Below are 20,728 nucleotides of genomic sequence, written 5' to 3'. Positions count from 1 at the left end.
TTAGATATGAATCAATAGAATATGATTGATAGAGCATAAAGCCCTCTGTTAGCTAAGGTGAATTCAAATTTGTCCCCTTAGATAAAAACTCACCCCAGGTCTACAAGGTCCCCTTAGACGAAACAACTCATCGCTACCAACAAGGATCATTCTGTCAGGTTGGGTCGACTACAGAGCCTTGTATTGGTTACCCATACCCACACCCACCCACATACCCACCCATTCCCAATGGCCATGGGTGGCTATGGGTATGCCCATGACCTCATGGGTGGGTACTCAACATCAGGGGACAAACCGATTTACATTATTAATCACCATATGCATGCAGTATATTACAGTATTCCTTACTACGCAGTGCACAGCACTAAACCACGCCGCACCCATGATAAATTTTGACATGTGGCTTGAAAGTTTGCAGTCAGAGAAAAGGGCAATAAACCTCAAGGACATTAATCCGTGGTATATTGCATTCAAGAAGTGTGGAAAGTGGGTGGGTGTAGGTGAGTATGACATCCCGAAAGTCACCATAGGTGGGCGTGGGTGGGCAAAGCCCGCCAGCACTAAGCGTGGGTACCCAACCAGGACCCCATGTTGGGCTCTGGTCGACTACCTCCTCTGATTAAGTAGACCAGGGACCATGATGGCCCGGGATGACGGAATCATGAGATCTTAATCGGGTCCATCATCCATTCCCCCACCATCATCTTTAAGTGCAAGATGGTGAAATTTCTAATTTTAAATATCAAATCTCAAAATCTTCCATTTTCAGACTCTTAACCCATTCTGCTAACTATATGCCAGATAACAGTATTTTCTACTATCTGATTGACGACTAGCCTTAATCAAAAGTTCTCTCTCTCGAATTTTTGGAGCCATAATATACAGTTTCACATATGTCTCTAAATGTAAAGTTAGTCATCACCCGAGCAATCTCATCTCTGCAACACTTAATTTTTATGCTTCTCTTTAATGGCCAACATTCTGCTGATAAAGCATTGCAGGTGTCACCACCATCTTATTAAATTTTCCTCAAGTTTGAGGGGTATTTTCTATCACACAACATGCCCAATTATATGATAAAAGATTTCCTTTTTGCCTTTTTCTGCAAGATTTGTTGGCAAGCTAATTATTTCCTCTTTTCATCACACCTCCCTCTATATTATACTATAATATATATATATATATATATATATTAATATATAGTATATATATATATATATACACACACACACCCAAAATCATTCAATAATATTTAAATTTAAGCCTTTGAATTAAAAATTAATTAATTAAAACTATAGACCAGATTCCACTAAATTCAGTTAATTTATTCGGTACAGCTGGGTAATTACATAAATGTTAATTAACAGTTCATTCCACTAAGATCATTCCACTAAGATTAGCATGCAACGGCTGATTTGAATCCAACGGCTGGCATCTAGGGAGTGGGTTAGAGGAGTGTTAGAGTGTTAATTTATTAGTATAAAGCACTTAAGCACTATATCATTTCTCCCTTCCATTCCTCTCACCGTTCGTCATTCTGTTCGCTGGAAACCGTTGAAGGCTGCGAGTGGAAGGGGCTGCAGGTTGCTGTGTGCGGGTGCTGCAAGTTGCTACAGCTGATTTCAAAAATCAGGTAATTAAATAGGGGAAGGAGGTTTAGGATTTTCAGAAATCTGGAGAAATCAGTAGTTGTATTCTTAAATTAGTAGTTTCTGCAATAGCATTTACTGAAATAATTGTGCAGAAATATGTATTTGTGGAAATCAGTAAGGAGGAGATAAAGGCTGTTGTTATGTTTGCTGAAATATGTTGAAACCATATTTTCCCAAATCAGTAAGGAAATGCTGCTGTGTTAGCTGAAACCAGTTTTTGGAATTCAGAAGGATTGTTGAAATTTATGGTTGCTAAAATCAGTTTATAGAAACCAACTGCTATTGTTGAATTCTGTTGGAAAAAGAAGGGAGGAATAGGAAAAAGAAAAGGGAAGGTAGAAGAGGAGTTTTGGAAGAGAGGTACGGGTAGTATTGAATGAGGAGAAAATTCTTTGAGGTAAAATTTACATCATTTTTGGTTGGAGTTTTCTCTAAGCTCATTAATATAAGTTAGCTAGAATGTATTTGTGGGCTCCAAAAATTCATGCCTCACCTCCCCTCTTTCGTGAGAGTTTTAACGAGTTAAGTTCTGAGGTAAATTTTCAGAAGGCAGACTGGGTTTGATGAAATAGGACACTACCTAGAGATTTCACCCTTGTTTTGCGAGGACTTTATGATCTGAGTTTTGGTTTCCTATAGGTGCAAGCCCCTATAGTTAATTACCCCTCCCGGTAATGAGAGAGAACTTTCGATTAAGGCTAGTTGTCGATCATATACGTAATATGTATCTGGCATATAGTAACAGCATGTGTTTGGATATTTAAAATTTTAATATTTAAAATTAGAAATGCACCATCTTACACTTAAAGCGGATGATGGGGGAAGTGATGATAGACTTGATCAGATCCCATTGTTTCGTTGTCTAGGGCATCGTAGCCCTGGTCTACTTAGTCAGAGCAGGTAGTCGACCCAACCTGACAGAAGTATCATTGTCAGCAGCCATGTGTTGCTTCAGCCAAGAGTACCTCGTAAACCTGAGGTGAATATTTGTTTAAGAGGACAAATTAGAATCCACCTTAGCTAACAACACCTTAGCTAACAGAGGGCTTTTGTCCTATTAATCATATCCAATCGTATTTTTCAAGGATTTGACGCCATTGAGGAACATACGGGGTGTGACCGTAGCCGTAATACATTGGATTCGTTCGACCAAACCACTAGGTTAGAGGGTCGTAATCGTTGACCACGTTGAGTCATCTGGCCAAACCACGGGTTATCTGCAGAGCCGTCCAGCTAAACCGCCGATCAAATGATCAATGTCACGTTCTTACTGGCAAGAGACTATTTGAAAATGAATCTTAGTAATATTCTCGACCAGATATTAGTTCTTTGTAAGCTAAAGTAGTTTTCAAATTGCCCACCTCTACAAACTATTCCAGAGGGTGGATGAATTTTGCTTTAAGCATTTTGATGGTTAATTTCAATTTTAAATATTTTAGATTTTCGTATTTTCTTGGAGTTTTGAATTTTGTGGGCATTTGGGTGGCATTTTTAAGTGTTTATGATCCCTTTCGATTGAGATAAAGTTTCAACATGGCTATCATCGGGATATCTATGGGTTATTTCATTTATGAATTGAACCTTGTTAACTCTATCTAATTGCTAACAGAGAATTGAGTTCTTCGTAGGCTTTATGTCTTTATTAGTGAATTTTTCTGGTTACAGGCCTTGAAGGCCTAATATGAACGTATTAAAACAAACATCTCAGTCGATGTCGTGACCATATATTTGTTTTATAGTTTGAGCCATGTTGATTCCTATCTACTCGCATAAAAGGATCAGGCTCGAACTTAGATTCATTTCTTGACCCGCTCAACATCCTCAGACGTCACGCATGTACCTACAACATGCTCGCTAGGGCCCATGCGGGTGTTTAGGAGGCATTTTTGAAATACTTGGCACTGATCAGTTGTGTGAAAGATTAGCATTTAGGTGTTTACAACGGTCTATGTAGAAGCTCATAAACGTCTTCTATCTACTTGTAAAAATGTTACCGATCCGACGGTGTGGCGGTATGTCTCAAGTTGTTTGTTTCTCTGTGCAGATGGGCTATTGTTGAGAGGTGCACATGACTTCACTTGAGAATTTGCACACGCCTTCTGTCCGCTTGTACGCCTATTGTGGATCCGGTGGCGTGGCGCTACATTATAAGTTGTTTGTTGCTTCATGGAGATGGGCTATTGTTGATAAATGTACAGGACTTCACTTGAGAATTTCACACGCCTTTTGTCCGCTTGTATGCATATTGTGGATCCGGTGGTGTGTCATTGTATTATGGGTTGCCCATTGCTTTATGTAGGTAGGCTGTCGTGCACTTACAAACCTCCTGCTGTAGCTTGTGGACATTTGCATTTTTTGCAATTCTTCTGCATTTGTTGTAGCCCTTTTGTCCTTGCAGTACATCCACTACTGTTACCTGTAAGCAGGTAGATGTATTCATTCACAGATTGAAGTTGACTATAAGATATTGCATTTACTGAAGTCTCTCTACATCTACCCATAGGTGGCATGTAGTGCGTACGTTTGTATTCGTAGAGGACCCGTAGATCGATGTATGCATTACAAGCTCTCTGTTGCTATGTGTGTAGGCAAGTTGTGTTGAACGCAAGTCTTCTAGTACTGCTTGTAGGCGGGTTGTAGTGTTGCGCTATGTTCATCGCTAGTACCTTCCTGTATGTTAACTAATGAATGATCACATTCATTGTGTATTGATTATCATTAATTGCAGGCTGGCTAGTGAGTTTTTTTGCAAGTTGTTTGACATTAGCTACAAGCTAATCGGCATTAGCTGTAAGCAAGTCATATTCCTCACAATTCCCTCACATACATCCTGTTGACGGATTCCTGTCTTCTTTGCATGCCAACCATCATTGATCGCAAGATTCAACATGCATTATAATTTGTTTCCTTGAATTATAGACAATGCGTTGCATGTATCATGTTCACGTCAAATTGTCATATTCATTGTACATTGACCCTTTTCACTTGAAGGAAATTGTTGTATTTTTCTGTCCCTAAGTTGTTGTAGATTGTAAGGGTACCCCGGCATTTGTTGCATGAGTGATACAAGTGTCATTTATTCTCATTTACATGTTGACTTGATTGAATGTTAAAGTTATTTTAATCTCATAGTTTATCACTTGTGTGCACTGGGAGCTTGTCTACTACAAGCTGCTTGTAGTTGACTATAAGCAGGTTGCCATAGGCATCATGAGTCCATGTCCATGCCCTTAGGAAAATCATTCTTCTCATTACAAGTCTCCTACATGTATTCATCTGCACGCTGATGCTAATTGCTAGTGAGTTATACTCATGATTGCTGATATCTCTCACATACGTTCATTGGCAGCTTACCACACTCATTGTATGTTGATTTCCAGTATTCTCAGGTAACTACTGTATTTATCTACGAGCTAGTTGTCATTGATTGGAGGAAATCTTGGTAGTCATTTCATGTTCTTCATATATCCTTCGTGAGTGTGTTATCCATGATTAAGATGAATTGCTTGCATTTATGTTATATGCTCCCTTCAGACTAATTATGGCTTGTTGACATTTTAAATTCTTTGCACAAGCATGAACAATATGAGTGTTGTATGTAATAAATCTCATAGCACCATGGGTGTTTGTATTCATTACAACTCTTCTAACGTTGCCTACAAATATTTTGCATTCCTTGTATATGGCAGTGGATGCGTTATCATGTTCATTGAATATTCACTATTGCCACTCATAGATGGTATGTTAGGTGTATTGTAGGTCTTTTGTCATCACTAAAAGTGACCTGTAATATGCATAGTGCACACCCGAATGTTACGAATGTTGCTTGATAGTGTTTGCATTTCAGTTATCATGGCGGCTCTTTGAATCCATCATGTCATAGCTTATAGGTAGAGCTCTTGCTGGTTTCCCTTTGCAAGCAAGTTGTAGTTGGAATTTTATTCGTCACGGGTCCTTTATTTGCTCGTTGATGTTCATTTAATTGTTTTGAACCATCATTTATCATTTACATCTTTATTTTTATTGTGTATTTATTATTCATTCAAGTCCTATTCCCTACATGTATTCAAGTTCAAGTCCCATGTGCTTCTGTTCAAATTCAGGTCCTCTAGTTCATTGAAAATTTTGGCAGTCTGCCAGCTTCTCTCCCGTTTAGAAGAAGTTCTAGGAGTCGGGCCTTCCCACTACGTTATGAAGAGCATGTATGATAGGTGTCAGATGGCACCGAGGCTGTGAATTTGTAACTCCGATCACTCTATAAAGAGCGTGTATGGGTCTTCGAGGTACATGTTTGAAAATATAGTTTTTTCCTGCAAGCATTGAGGCGCGTATAGGTACTTAAAGTTGTCCCCTCCAAGCTACGAAGAGCGTGTCATTGGCCTACACACCTCGCCGCAAGCACCGCACCGAGTTCCCTCTCACAATATTATGAAGAGCGTGTATAGAAGGTCCTCCGGTGCGTTGCGAACGCCGTATGCAAGGTTTTGAGTTTTAGGAATTATACCTTGGCAACAAGATGGATTCGGCGATGATGATAACAAAAATGTGCAAGCATTTTTTTTTTTTTTTTGCAATTTTCTCATTTTTTGACTTATTTTTTCTTCTTTTTTTCTTTCATTTTGCATTTAATGACAGTAATAGTGTAAATAACAAATAATTGTCAATTAGTAATAATTAATAATATTAATTAACAACAATAAAATAAATAAAATAAATACTGATAAATAAAAGAGAAAAAGGTTGCTATAGTTTAATGTGATGAGGAAGGATTGAGGTATTACTGCTTGAAGTTAACTGGTTGTATGAGGGAGTCAAACAAAGAAGGAAATGCTTAATCGTGATGTTAGGTTCAACCCAAGGAAGGAGTTCGAACAGGAGTGAGGGGTTGGGAGGTTCTTTTTACCGAGATTGAGAGACTTCTGTTGAGCTTGAAGTCTTGTCTATGGAGATCAAAGGTTGGAGGGACGGAGGGTCCTCGATCGGTTCAATGAGTTCGGTACAGGTAGGGCTGCAAACGAACCAAACAGAACCAAGCTTCAGCCTGTTCGTGTTCGAGCTCGTTTCTCAAAATTGAGCTTAAACTCGGCTCGAAGCTCGTCGAGCTTCTTGGACTGATGTTTAAGTTTGAGCTCGTTTAAAACCAACATGTTCAAGCTCGGCTCGAGTTCTGTTTGAGATCGTTTATTTTCAAGTTAATCGAGCCTTATCGAGCGGCTCATTTAACCGAGCTGAGCCCAATTTAAATTCACAAAAAATATTCTTTTATTCAAATCGAGCTGAGCCAAATAACAACACCGGGCAAGTCCAAATAGCATTTCAGAATCTAACCGCTGCCTTTAGCTACCACACTGCCTGCCCTCTAGTTCCACCGCTGTCTACTTTTCAGCTACCAATGACCACATATTTTCTTTTATATAGCAACAACATGCTTTTCCAGGCAGTGTGGGACTAAACTCCCTTCAGCAATTTTTTTGTTTTGTTTTTGCTTGGTCATGGAGGAGATAGAGAAGAAAACATAGATTTTTTTTTACATGACTGTTTAAGTAAAATATTTTTTTTATTTTATTTTTTTATACAACAATAATTTAATTTTGATTTTTTATACATCAATAATATATATATATATATATATATAAAACCTTAGATTTATTTTTAATTAAATAAGACATAATTGAGCTTTTTAATTGAGTTTCTTAACGAGCATGTTCACGAGCTCTAAACAATCTTGTTCGTGAACATAAAAGAGCCGGACGCCATGGTGTTCAAGATTGTTTATTTAGCTATCGAGTATTGTCAAAGTTGTTCAAGCTTGTTCATTTACATTATCAAACGAACATAAACGAGCTCTAATCGAGCCGAGCCACGAGTAGTTCGTCGAACGCTCAGTTCATTTGCAGCCCTAGGTACAGGAATAGGGATCGACTGGTGTGAGGTGGGTTCAGACACAGGCGTAGGTTTGCAGATGGAGGATTGCAACTGCTTAAAGAGGAAGGAAGGAACGTCAGTTGATTCGAGCTACACGCGCGAGTTCGACAGGGATTTTAGCTAGAAGCGTTGGAGCAAGGTGTTCGTGGTTTGAGGAGGACTTGCATATGCAGTCGCGGTTGCTGGAGGTAGGCTGGGCTTTGTGATTTGTGTGAGGTAGAGGTCGTACAAGAATGTAGATCGATGGCTTAGGTGGTTGAGAATGAAGCAGGTTTGAGGCTTTGTGATCAGCAGGGAAATCGACAGTGGCTGGGAGGTTAGATCAAAGGCTGGGGTCGAACTCGTTGCGGAAGGAATCGAATGTGAGGAGGTGGGTAGAGGCGTGAAAATGTTAAATATACATTGATATTTTGTACATTCTTATTATACATCTCAGATTATTTTCAATTAACTGCAAACATGTTTCTTATTTTTTATATTATGCTTGTGTATTTCATTGAGCTTTAACTTACTAGCAGTTATTGTACTACATGAAAGGAGAAGAAGCTAGTGTGGCACTAAGCAGGAAGGTTGACTAAAATTTTGTATACATATATTTTGGGTGTACATATAGGTCAAAGTATAAGTTGTACAAACTCCTTTGGGTATGTATATGTTATTTGAAAGTTCGGTAAAGCTCTATATTTCTTTGATATGGTGTATATGCTTTCATATAGAAAATTGGTAGATGAATTGCTTAAACTGAATAGTGCATGGTTTTGGTATAGTTTGGATAGAATATTTCCTACTCACTGGATTCTGATAGAAGTATTTCAGGATGAGTGTTAGTAAGAAATATGCCTCTCCAGATTCTCCTTCTCTGTTACACTTCAGGTTGATTGAAAGGGGGGAGGGCAAAATGGGGTGTGAGAACGGGTACTTAGTTTCAAACATATAACAATATTTCTCCATCTTCCAAGAAAGACAATTACGAGTACTTAATTTAGCATGCATAACAGTGTTTTTCTATTTGTCAAGAAAGATAATCACGGGTAATTAATTTCACACATATAACAGTATTTATCTGCCTGCCAAGAAAGGCAATCACAGATACTTAGTTTCACATACTGCAATTCGTAAAATAAACTGATGTAGGCAAAGGGGGGGGGGGTCAAAACATTTTGGGTGAGCTTCAATGTCCTATACTAAAAAATCAGCTCATTAATGTTGAGCTACTTCTTTTTCAGCTCATTAATTTGAATTTAATTGGGTTCATTCCCCCTCTCTAATGGCCCTTTGATTTCCCCAACTAGCTCCCTTTCCCATGACCCTCTTTCCCCTTCCTTGGCCCTTCGGTTTTTTCTGCCAGGCTGCTGATTCCAGTTCCTGTGCTACCCCTTCGGTTCCTCCCCTGGCTGCTTATCCCGTGGCTGCTCTGCCTCTTCGGTTCCTCCCCTGGTTGCTTGTCCTGTGGCTGTTTTTACTGGTTTCCTGTGTTGTCTTTTTGGGTGTTGTTCTGTAATAATTCTGACCTTCTTATTCCCAAGTTCTGATTGGTTCTTTTGTGGGTTGTTTGGCTATTTGTTTTCCCTCTCCACCTATATTTAGAGCCTGTTTTAAAAGAGTTAAAAGGATGTTATAATGTGATTTTTTGAGATGAAAACCTGAGGGTTTTTCTTTGAAAAGCTTGCGAGCTTGTTCCACTCATTTTCTCTCATTTTTCTAGGAAAGCTTGCGAGCTTCTCCTCCCTTTTGTCTCAACTTCTTGCCTCTTTTTTCTATTCGCAAGTTTGACGTCACTTTTATCTTTCTTCTCAAGCGAGGAAATGCAGTTTTAGGAGTTTATGTTTTAAAAGTTTGTAAGTGTTATTTTATGTTTTAAAATTGTTGTTTTTTTTGTTATTTCAAGAGTGTCTTTATATCTTTTTGTGACCTAGGAAGTGTTTTCTTTTTGCTTGCAAAAATTTGGGGCTTTTTCTTAATTTTTGCCTGCATCAATTTGGTATCAGAGCCTTGGTTAAGAGTTTCCTAGATCGTTTGTGATTTTTTTTAAGTGTTCAAAAAAATGGAAAAAGACAAAAAAAATTGAATCAGTTGTGGGAGAAATTCAGCCAGAAGATATTGATATCCAAATCCCTTTGGACAGATGGATTCCACTGCAAGGAGATTCTACGGATCCGATTCAGAGGGAATCATATAAGCTTCAAATAAAAATGCAGCTATGTACGAAAAATTACGAGAAGAGAAAATGTCTATTGTAAGATCAATTTAAGCAAGAGCTAGATGAGATTCTAAAAAAATATGAGGCCAAAATTCAAGAGCTAGATGCGATGCCTTCAGAGCAAACTCAAGCTTCATCAGGAGATGAACAATTTCAACCGGAGGAGAATTGATGTAGGCAGGGGGGTCAAAATATTTTGGGTGAGCTTCAATGTCCTCTACTTAAAAATCAGCTCATTAATGTTGAGCTAGTTCTTATTCAGCTCATTAATTTGAATTTAATTGGGTTCATTCCCCCTCTCTAATGGCCCTTTAATTTCCCCACCTAGCTCCCCTTCCCATGATTCTCTTTCCCCTTCCTTGGCCCTTCGGTTTTCCTTGCCTGGCTGTTGGTTCCAGTTCCTGTGCTGACCTTCGGTTCCTCCCCTGGCTGCTTGTCCTGTGGCTGCTCTGCCCCTTCGATTCCTCCCCTGGCTGTTTGTCCCGTAGCTGTTTTTCCTTCTCTCCTGTGTTGCCTTTTCGGGTGCTATTCTGGAATAATTCTAGCCTTCTTATTCCCAAGTTCTAATTGGTTCTTTTGTGGGTTGTTTTGATGTTTGTTTTCCCTCTCTCCACCTATATTTAGGGGCTATTTTAAAAGAGTTAAAAGGATGTTATAATGTGATTTTTGGAGATAAAAACCCGAGGGTTTTTCTTGGAAAAGCTTGCGAGCTTGTTCCACTTCTTTTCTCTCCTTCTTCTAAGAAAGCTTGCGAGCTTCTCCTCCCTTTCGTCTCGACTTCTTGTCTCTTTCTTCTATCCGCAAGTTCAACGCCACTTGTATCTTTCTTCTCAAGCGAGGAAATGCAGTTTTAGGAATTTATGTTTTAAAAGTTTTAAGTGTCATTTTATGTTATAAAATTGTTGTTTTTTTGTTATTTCAAGAGTGTCTTTGTATCTTTTTGTGACCTAGGAAGTGTTTTCTTTTTGCTTGCAAAAATTTGGGGCTTTTCCTAATTTTTGCCTGTATCATAAACCTTGTATCAATGTTATATGTGGCGAAGGATGTTGTAGTTGTGGGAAGCCTGGGATTAGAGATTGAAAATCTCTCCTCTCCAATTTTAGAGAGAGGAGAGGGAGGATTTTTTTTCTCTCTAGTTAGAGAGGAGAAGGGGAATGAGAGTGATTGGGGGTGTTTGAGGTGGAGAGGGAGATGTTTAGAGAGATAAACAATGGATTTTCTCTCTTTTTAGAGAAGTTTTTTCTCTAGGTCTAGAGAGAGGAACTGGAATGGAATGGGGTTTTTTGGTGAATGATATATAGGAGCTTGTGGGGAAACCTTTTTGGGAAGGGAAGATGATGGTTTGAGAGGAGAGAAAGAAATACAAAAATTAGAGTTTGGGTTAGGGTTTTTAGGGAAGAAAATGAAGATTGAATGGAGAAGTTGAGGGAGGAGCTAGGAGAAGAAAGAAGAAGGAATAAGGAGAAAGAAATAATTATTAATGAAGCTGAAAGAAGGACGGGGAAGAAGATGAAGGAAGAAGAAGAAATAGAAGGAAAAGAGGAAGAAGAACAAGAGGTTTTTTTTTTACCTAGGGTGGTGGGTCAGGTACACATGAGAGGGAGAGCCAAAAGGGGGAAAGGGGGCGTGCGTGAGTTTGAGTGTGAGTGAGTGATGGCTAGGTTGGAAGTTTTATGAGGGAGTGAGGGGTAGTTTAGGTTATACTAATATTATATTCATGGTTTTAGTTTTAGGATTTTAATTAAAAATAGTTCTCTTTTTTTTTTTAATTAATTTTAACATTAGATTAACTTGATTTTTTTTAGCAATAATCATTTATTCATATAAATTGTGCATTGATCTAGTCGTCACGTCATCGTTGTTTGTGCATGTCGATGCAGCCTCGATTCGTGTGTGCAAAATTTTTATTTTTGCTGATCGACTATCATGTTCAATATGTGTGTCGATCTTAGCTTTTTCAACTATCCCGAATGCTCTGATGCTATCCATTTCATGAATAAAGGCCATTTCAGCGATTTAGGTTTTTGGTCGTTAGGTAAGGTTCATGCACTGTTGTGCTCATTCATTTTTGAAACTCATCATGCGCGGTCAACTCGACCCCGATACTAACATTGAGGTCAACAATATATAATTAATTATGCAATTAAATTATTCTATAAGCCATCGTCACCCTCCATTTATCAATTTACCTTTGTATGCTAATTTTGCTTCAAAATTTTCCTGCCTGTTTAGAAAAGCAATCACGTTTACTTATTTTCATACATGCAAATGTCCCCGCCTGCTATTCACTAATGTTGAGCTACTTTGATATCCTTAATCCATCCCAAAATTTGTCACTCCCACTCCCCTAGCGTTAAACTGACATGCTTCCAGATTTTTGATCTAGTTTGTAAAAAGTTGGAAGGACCCCATGACATTTTTCTAGGATAATATTTAAAAATTCTCACTTTAGATGGCGGAAGCAACGGGTTTTCTGTGATTTTTTTAATGCTTTGTCACGTTTCACCAATATTCATAAGACCTTATCCTGTTGGTGAAGTTCTCTTAACATTTTAGTTCCTTGTTTTGTATTTGTCTTTTTTATTATATGTTCATTGACTTTTTTGACTTGTCATATTATTCATTTTACACCAACTATTCCGTCAGGCGTGCAGATATGCTATTGTGCTAATTAACCTTTTATTCTGTCTCAGGAACAGTTCTTAGAGAAAGCCAAATTGTCTCCAGATTACTTTATTGCTGACTGCAAACATATACTGGTATTTAACTTATCGTAAAAGGCAATAGATGCTTATGGCAGTTATTCTTTTACGTGTAGTTCATCTGAGCATTTTAAACGTTTTTACAGTTCATCTGAGCATTTTAATTTTTTTTACTCTTGTTACACATAATCTTTCATGGATATCAACGCAATTCTTCATTTTCTAGTCTCAGCTTGAAGTGGGTGTCAAAACTGCAAATCTTGATGATTTGTACGGTATACTATGTACAAAGAAAAATAAAAATTAGACATTAATAGCCAAAACAAGAGAAGCGAGATTTAAAGATTTTAATCAAATAGTTGTTAATTATCCTTTTTATTACAACAGAAGGTTGCCGCGGTTGTTGATGAGTTGCCACTTGGACTGCAGGAGAAGTACATTTTCTGTATAAGGTTGGCTTTCTCTTCATAACTACAATCAATAAGTAAAAAATTTGGTTCTCTTGTTGCTTTACAATTATTATAATTTCCTGAAGTTGAATGTTTTATGTTTTGATCTTCATTTTGTAGTCCAGTTGACATGGATGATGATATTTCAGCCCAGGGTTTGATACAGGTGAAAATAGCTTATGTTCTCGTAGTTGCATGATTTTGGAATGGTCGACTTGTATACCTTCGGAGCTGGGGTTGGAACAATTATTATTTTGCCTCCATTGTCATATGGAGGTTATGGGTTTGAGTCATGGAGATTGTGTACATCAATCCTTCCTATGACCCCATAATGGTTGGAGCTTCATGTATTTGTTATGCACTTTTTATTATGACTTATTTATTCTTCATGCTGGGATGTAGTTTGCAGAGAATTATGCAAAAAAGGGTATTGTTCGACTTAAAGAAATATTTACTCCTGGGACACTTGAAACTCTCAAAACTCAAGTAGCACTTAAGGAGCTTGAATCTGTCCACAAGGTAAATTATCAAATCCCTACAAGATTATATAGCTTGAGAATATGTTTTATTAATTTTTATGCTCCAAAATTAGTGATATTTTGCATTTTGTACATGACACTCCAAGTAGCTTATGATAATTGGCATGAGGTTTTTGATTAAATTTGTGTTTAAAAGTTTTTTTTTTTTTTGGGAATGTTTTCTTCAAAGCATATATTAAATGAAAAAGTATTATGACCCAGCTTAAAGACTCGAATTAATGAGACGGAAACAAACGATCTAGCGAATTCACAAATTCTTTTAGTAACACTAAGAACTCAACTTAAAAAAACATCCAACTTTAACTGAAAGGCTATTAAAATAATTTTCAATTTAAATATACAGATAAAACAATTCTTATATATTTTCAGTTGAATCTCTTCGTTTGTATACATAATTTTCTTGATCAATCATTTATTCGATAGGGGATTTACCTGAAATATTTCATTTAAAGAGTCGAGTTTTTAATATTAATTAGTAGTCAATTACAAATTTATATTATAACAATAATAATGAAACATGCTTATAAGTAGTCATACTATGTCATCAAACTTTTCATTTAATATAACATATGAGTAATTGATATAATTATGAGTACTGTCAATCCTTGATTCATATAATGTTCTTTAGGATATCAAGTTTAATCTCTTAGCAATTCATTTATTTCAGGAGCACGGTCTAAATTTTGTACCAATAGAAGCACAACAATTTTTATTTCCATTTTCAACCTTTTTCATTTATCATGCACTGGTAGGTACATTGCATCCTTAACTAGTATTATAAGATAGTAAACTCTTGTATTTGCATGCATATACCTTTCACATTTCAATGCTTTCCATTTTATATTATAATTCATTATTTTTATTTCATTTTCATTTATATATACTATATTATTACACAGTTTGTTTTGATTTTCCTCACTTTAATGTAAAACAGTTCCTTTAAAATTTAACAAATATGCATACAAGTTACGATGTTAATCAATGCATTGAATCAATAATAAAACTATACATGATTTAAAATAAAATATAATAACCCACCTCTTTTCCTTTTAAATGTCTAAATTCTTTTTCAAAGTTCTTTAAACTCTTAATTTTCTTTTCTTAGAGCACAATCTAACTACCAAGGATGTAAATTTGTCGTTTTATGTAGATAATTTAAAATTAAATTTACTTTAATTTCCAATAATACAATTAATCCTCTCCTAGGCTTTCAAGAATCCCTTATTGCCTTGTCTTCAATGCTCAATCTCGCTTATATTCAATTCCATCATCGTGAACCACATTAAGGTGTTAAAGCACATCAAATAACATTGGCTATGTTGAACGTTGCCAAAGTAATGTTGAATGTATTGAACGTCATCAATGACAACGCCCAATGCATCGAACATCGCTAACACAATGTCAAATGAACAAATTAGTTTAACTCTTAGCTAAACTTTCTCTGAGAACCTTTACTTGTTTCCGGTATTTTGTCTTGGCTAAACGGCTTAATTCTTCTATTGTCCAAAAACAACATTAATAATATTAATAACTTGGAGAAATTGAACGTTGCTAAGGGCAAAGTCAAATAACTCCATCTTTAACTCACACTTCTAATTATGCTACATATTATATGATCAAAATAATATATAATTAAATTATATTAATAACCTAAAGTTATTCTTCTTCCCGTTGAATCGAGATCACACAAACTGTACTATCTTCATCTTCTTTCCTATCACATACAATTGCATAATTAAATCAGTCAAGTCAAATCAAATCAAAATTATAAGCACATTCTCAATTAGAAAATTACTTTCTCCTCTTCTTCTCATTTTTCTTCTTTTCGATTGAGAATGAACTTCGCAGAGCATCAACCGTACACAACTCTCTTCCTTCTCCAACCTTCTCCTTTGCTTGCGGTTAAAATTGACTCATTTGCTTGCGGTTAAAAAACAATGACCACTTACCTGCACGAAATACTCCCTCGCGCACATAGTTTTCTCCTTGCCAAACACGAACTTCTCTCTTCCTTGCCTTCAACTTTAGTAAATCGAGCGAACTTGATTTATTCCAAGCGAGGATTTGCATCCGTCCCTGCTTGCACTTGCCCATGCTTGCCTCCTTCACTTGCACTGCTTTGTTCATTTGATCCGCTCACCTTGCCCCGTTTAGTTGTGCTTCAGAGATTTAATTGGACCGGTTCAACTGATCGGTTCGGCTGAATCGGTCCAGTTCAGCGGTATAAAACAAATAGAGTTATGCTCTATTATTAGGATGAGGGTTATTGGTAAACCGTCTAGTATTATGGATGCTATTGATCGAAACTAGGAGAGGGTGTCAACTATTTTAGTTTAGTTGAAATAACTAATTATAAGTTTGCAGCATGATTGATATTTGGAAGTATGTTTGGTCATAACCTATATGTATGGTTTAATATTTTGATCGTTAAGATTTGATGCTGTAACTTGTACCAAATCTGATTTCCAAAATAAGAATTAATGTTGTATAGGTTAATGTGAAATGATTAGAAGTGAAACATTGTTACTGTTGACCACCCTAATCGGAGTGTTCGTGCTTTAAGGTTTGAGGAGGAATTAGGATGTCCATAAATGACTTGTACTAGATGATGGCATATGCATCAATATTACGGCTAATGCAATTAGATTTTCCTTTAATGCGTTTCACGTAAGAGCCATGCAAGAGGATATTAGAAATGTATAATAGGATCATAAAGTAGAATAATTTAAATCGAAGAATGAATTCTTTCACCTAGTTGCTTTTTCTTTAAGGATGGCAAGTCCTTCAACCTTGCTTTGCCTCTGATCTTCTTTTAATTTATCTTCATTGAATTTCTTCTTCTTCTTGCCTTTTTTTCCTCTCTCTCTCTTCATTTTTTCCTAAACTTGTATTGTTTCTCTCTCCTTTATTTTTAAACTTGTATTGTTTCTCTCTCCTTTATTTTTATTCGTTATTTAGCTCACTCTTTTTTTATTCATGTTTATTTCAATGTGGGAACAGCCTCCTTGATCTAGCATTTACTTTTACTTTCTGTTTATTTCTGTCTTGTGATGCCTTTTTGATGAGCCTGATTACTTTTGTCTTAAACGAAGGTCCTTGACCTTTATGTCTGGTTGAGCTTTCGGATGGAGGAATCCTTTCCGGACCGTGAGTTGGCATCTTCTCAGAAGGAAATCTGTAGCTTGTAAGAAATAGCAAAGCCATCAAGTTCAGTTCCACATTTTCATGAACTATCATTATATTTAGGCACAATCTTAATTTGATCAATGATTTTAGATTGATTGAAGAGTTTTTGGAGAGATTAGGATGGCGCATGCGATGAAAAGCAAGCCATAACAGGAGCACAACAAAGGTCTTGCTCTACAATAGCGTAAGACCAGCTCTTATTTGATTGTACTCTATCAATTGAAAATCTTATGTTTTTAAATTATTTGGACCTTTCCAGTTGAATTAGGATTGCATAACAGTTTTTGTGCATTTTTTTGTTCTCTCCTAGCACAACACCAAAATCTGCTGACATATTTAATTAAAATTTCCAAATTAAAATGAATTTTTCCTTCTTATACAGCTTTTCTCCCTTCACCGATCTATCTCACTCATGCTTACAATAACATGAAGATTGAGAAGTTAAGATTGTAAAACGCACAATTTTGCGACTTTTTTTTTATCAAACTAGTTTGGTACCACTCTATGTCAAAGTTAATTTACCTTTAGACTAACAACCTTTGGAAGGGGTTTTTTTTTTTTCTCGTAGATAAATGCTGAACTATAAAACCAGTTTTAGCGTAGTTGTGTACAGAACTCCACAGTAAATTGGGTTTGCTTTGTTGGAGAGATTATTACGTGTGGTGTTCGGACCTAAAGCAACATCCAGTTTTTATGAGTGTGATTGGTAAAAGCACAGTGGTGAAAAGTAACTGTATTTTTACTGTTCACACTCGTAAAGTCGGACGGTTCTCCTGTCCGGCGCCGCATTTAATAATCTCTCGCTTTGTTGGGCATGTAAAATCTTCTAATGCCTTCAATATTTTTGAAAGTAGTACGTAAAGCTGATTTTGATACTGCTTAAAATGTGTACCATCTGAGTTTTTCTAGGAATATTATATATATATATATATATATATATATATCAACGAGAACAAAGTTAATTGAGAACATAATGAACTTTCATTAAGAATTTACATCTTAGAGTTAAGATAGGGAAGAAAAAACTCTTCATGAGTTTAGATGTCTTCACACAGACGCATATCATATTTGTATTTTGGATAGCAAATTCTTACAGAAATTGAGCATTTTATGGATGGATGAACAGGCCCGAGTAATTTATATTGATCCGAAGCCCTGTTGAAGTATACATATCGAGCTACTCCAACTTCTCTGCAGTCATTGAATTGTTGAAGCAACTTTGACTTGCAAGCTGAAGAAAGTCAAGCCCCCTACTGAGGTTTTTGTTATGGATTTCGGTTGTATGGATAACTGTAAAGACCACAGAACTGTTTGTGTGCGAATATTGTAGCATGCTAATGCTAAACTTATAATTCTTTTGAATTCTTAACACACACATGTCCATGTGCGTGCTATTTTTTATGTTAAAAAATATAATGATTTAATGGAATTAGAATTATAAGATAATTTTACATTGGCAAAATAATTACACATTTGATCACATAATAATCATAACTCATAAAAAAAATAAGAGAAACATTGAACAAATTGATATGAAATTTTTTGATAAAATATGCTTTATAACTAATTTTCATCATGTTTAGTATTACAAATTTTTAAGAGTGGTTTAAAATATTTACTTGAATTAGTTAGCGACTAAACTAATGTAATGATAAAAAATGTTATCAAACATGATATCTAAATTCTAATACCACACCTTACTAGTTTAGTTAGCGACTAAACTTGAATTAGTTAGCAACCAATACTACTTTGAAGGAATTACAACAAATTGTAATCACATTATCAATATGGGAATCCATACATTAAAGGATAAAGGTCTCATGCCTTAAATTTAGCATTCCTTAGCTTATGACGAGCTTTAAACTTTCATTTGTGCATTCTACCATGCAAGTGAATTTAAATTATTTATGTCTAACTTAGGTTTCATTGGGATGACGTTCTTTCAGCTTCTTAAAGCAGTACAAATTTTTTTAATTTTATATTAGAAAGCTGTTTTAAGAAGCAGAAAGAAAACCGTCCCAAACAAAGCCTTATTCTTGGAAAGAGTTCTCAGAACAACGCTCTTTCTTCAGTCAGAAGCATATTGATATCTGTAAATATTCTGTGCCTTCAACGCTAACTTTTGAACTCTTGACTTTGCAGCAACCATATGCTTCCTTTCAAGTGCTTCCAGCAATATAGCACTTGAATGACTCCTAGGAATGAATCCTTTTATTGAAGGTGGTCACATTTGGAGATTTTTCTCTTTTACGCATCTCCTCGTATACATTATAGGCTTCTCTTAATTGAACTGCTCTAGCGAATATGTAAATTAAGGAGTTGTAGACTGAAGCATCAGGCAAACAACCATCAGTAGAACCAAAAAAGCTTCTTTAGTTTCCTTTGCCTTTCCAAAAGAATGCATTATGATGGTATATGTTATGACATTAGGCTGGCATCTCTTAGGCTTCATTTGGAACTGTTTTTTGCCATCCAAACGAGGCGAATTATTATGTCCGGTGTTCGAAACGTCCGGAGGCGAATCCGGACGCGCCACATCACCTGGACCCACCCGGATGCACCGGTGTCCGGGTGATGTGGCGCGTCCGGATTTGCCTCCGGACGCCGGACGTAATAATTTTCCCCCAAACGATCCTTAGTTCTCATCTCATCAAGAACAGCTTCAACCTTGTGAAAATCTCTTTCAAAGCAGTAAGCTTCGATTAAACTAGTATATGTAATTACACAAGGCTTAAAACCAAATTCTATCATTTCCTGCGTAGTCTGCCAAGCTTCTTCAAGTTTACTTGCTTTGCACCATCCATGAATCAATGTATTAAAACTGCTAGCGTTAGGCATATCTAGCACGTTTCAAATCCAGTCAAAAGGCTCGAAAACCAAAGGAAGCACTCTAACGGGCATTTCATCGAACAGATTGTCTGCCATAGCAAAGCAACAGAGGAGGTCAGCTCGGTTGTCTTGCAGATCGGTGACAGGACATGCAGAGGAGAATAACCATTTGACGAACAAGCCGATAACTTTTAACGGCTGGATGCTGGAAGCCCAATGAGTAATGCCACCATACTTACCAGTTCCCAAGTGATAGAGCCTTAGTTTTCATTTTTGTAGCCAACATATTTGATATAAAATATTAAAATGTATTAAGATAAATTTGAAAATGATTAAATTTATTTTAATATTGATGTAATACAAATTTTTCATAGGTGACACTAACTTTAAAAAATATTTAATAAATTTCAAGCTAATCATTTGACATTTTTTTTTTCTATATTTTGACATTTTTATGATCAACGTCATTACTATTTCAAGTAGCTGGCTTAAATCTTATAATTAGGCAGAACTTTATTCACATTCACAAGCTCATTTTTTTAAACTTCAAGCACAAATTTATTAAAGTGACTTGTGGCTTAATGATTATAAAAAATTTTTATTGTTTAAGGCATTTATTTGAATCATATATTTTAGTAAGATTTAGGAGATATTTGATTTGAAGTAAAGTGAGTGTAAATTAAAATAAATATAGAAGTTTTGAGAAATTTTGTGTTGGTTGAATGAAAAATAAATCGAAGGCAAAGTGAATGCAATGTGCAGTGTATTTCATTTTAGTTTATTTTTGAGGTAAACCGTTATAACTCAACTTTGATCGAAAATCATTTACATTATCCAAAGCTTATTTGAACACCGTTGACGGCCACCATTTCGACCGTCACCCTGTTACAACCACTAAACACCATGGTCTATCGCCGGCCACCTTTAACCACCGCTGCCACTGTCGCCAACCATCATCATCATCATTGTCGCCGACCACCATTTACATCACTCCGAAACCTTAATAATATTAATTAATTCATTATACATATTTATAATTAATTAATTAAGTATTTGTTATTTATAATATTAATCATATAATTAATTATTCAATGTCAAATTATAAATTCTAAGCTAATGATATTAATTCTTAATTATTAATTATATTACCAATTATTTAATTTTACTTAATTAGATTATTTAATTATACTATTAATCATATTACTAATGAATGAATTAATTGATTAATTAATAATATTTTAAATTA

At 36.0% G+C, this 20,728-nt stretch overlaps 1 protein-coding gene across 1 annotated transcript in view; it reads left to right on the top strand.

Moving 5' to 3' along the window:
* LOC110108037 (ATP-dependent RNA helicase SUV3, mitochondrial) overlaps positions 1-18,026 on the top strand; it is a gene marked incomplete in the record, with an annotated part of 63,835 nt that extends 45,809 nt beyond the window's left edge. The window contains 7 exon segments of the mRNA XM_028699618.1: positions 12,484-12,536; positions 12,867-12,931; positions 13,049-13,094; positions 13,331-13,447; positions 16,560-16,651; positions 16,744-16,819; positions 17,780-18,026. Of these exon segments, the coding sequence (XP_028555451.1) occupies positions 12,484-12,536; positions 12,867-12,931; positions 13,049-13,094; positions 13,331-13,447; positions 16,560-16,651; positions 16,744-16,789 (419 nt within the window).
* Positions 18,027-20,728: the final 2,702 nt, after the last annotated feature.

The sequence above is a fragment of the Dendrobium catenatum genome, unplaced genomic scaffold (genome assembly GCF_001605985.2).
Source record: "Dendrobium catenatum unplaced genomic scaffold, ASM160598v2 fragScaff_scaffold_1347, whole genome shotgun sequence".
In the NCBI taxonomy this organism is placed as follows: Eukaryota; Viridiplantae; Streptophyta; class Magnoliopsida; order Asparagales; family Orchidaceae; genus Dendrobium; species Dendrobium catenatum.
The sequence above is the reverse complement of the archived record's forward strand: the minus strand, read 5'-3'. Positions and strand labels throughout refer to the sequence as shown.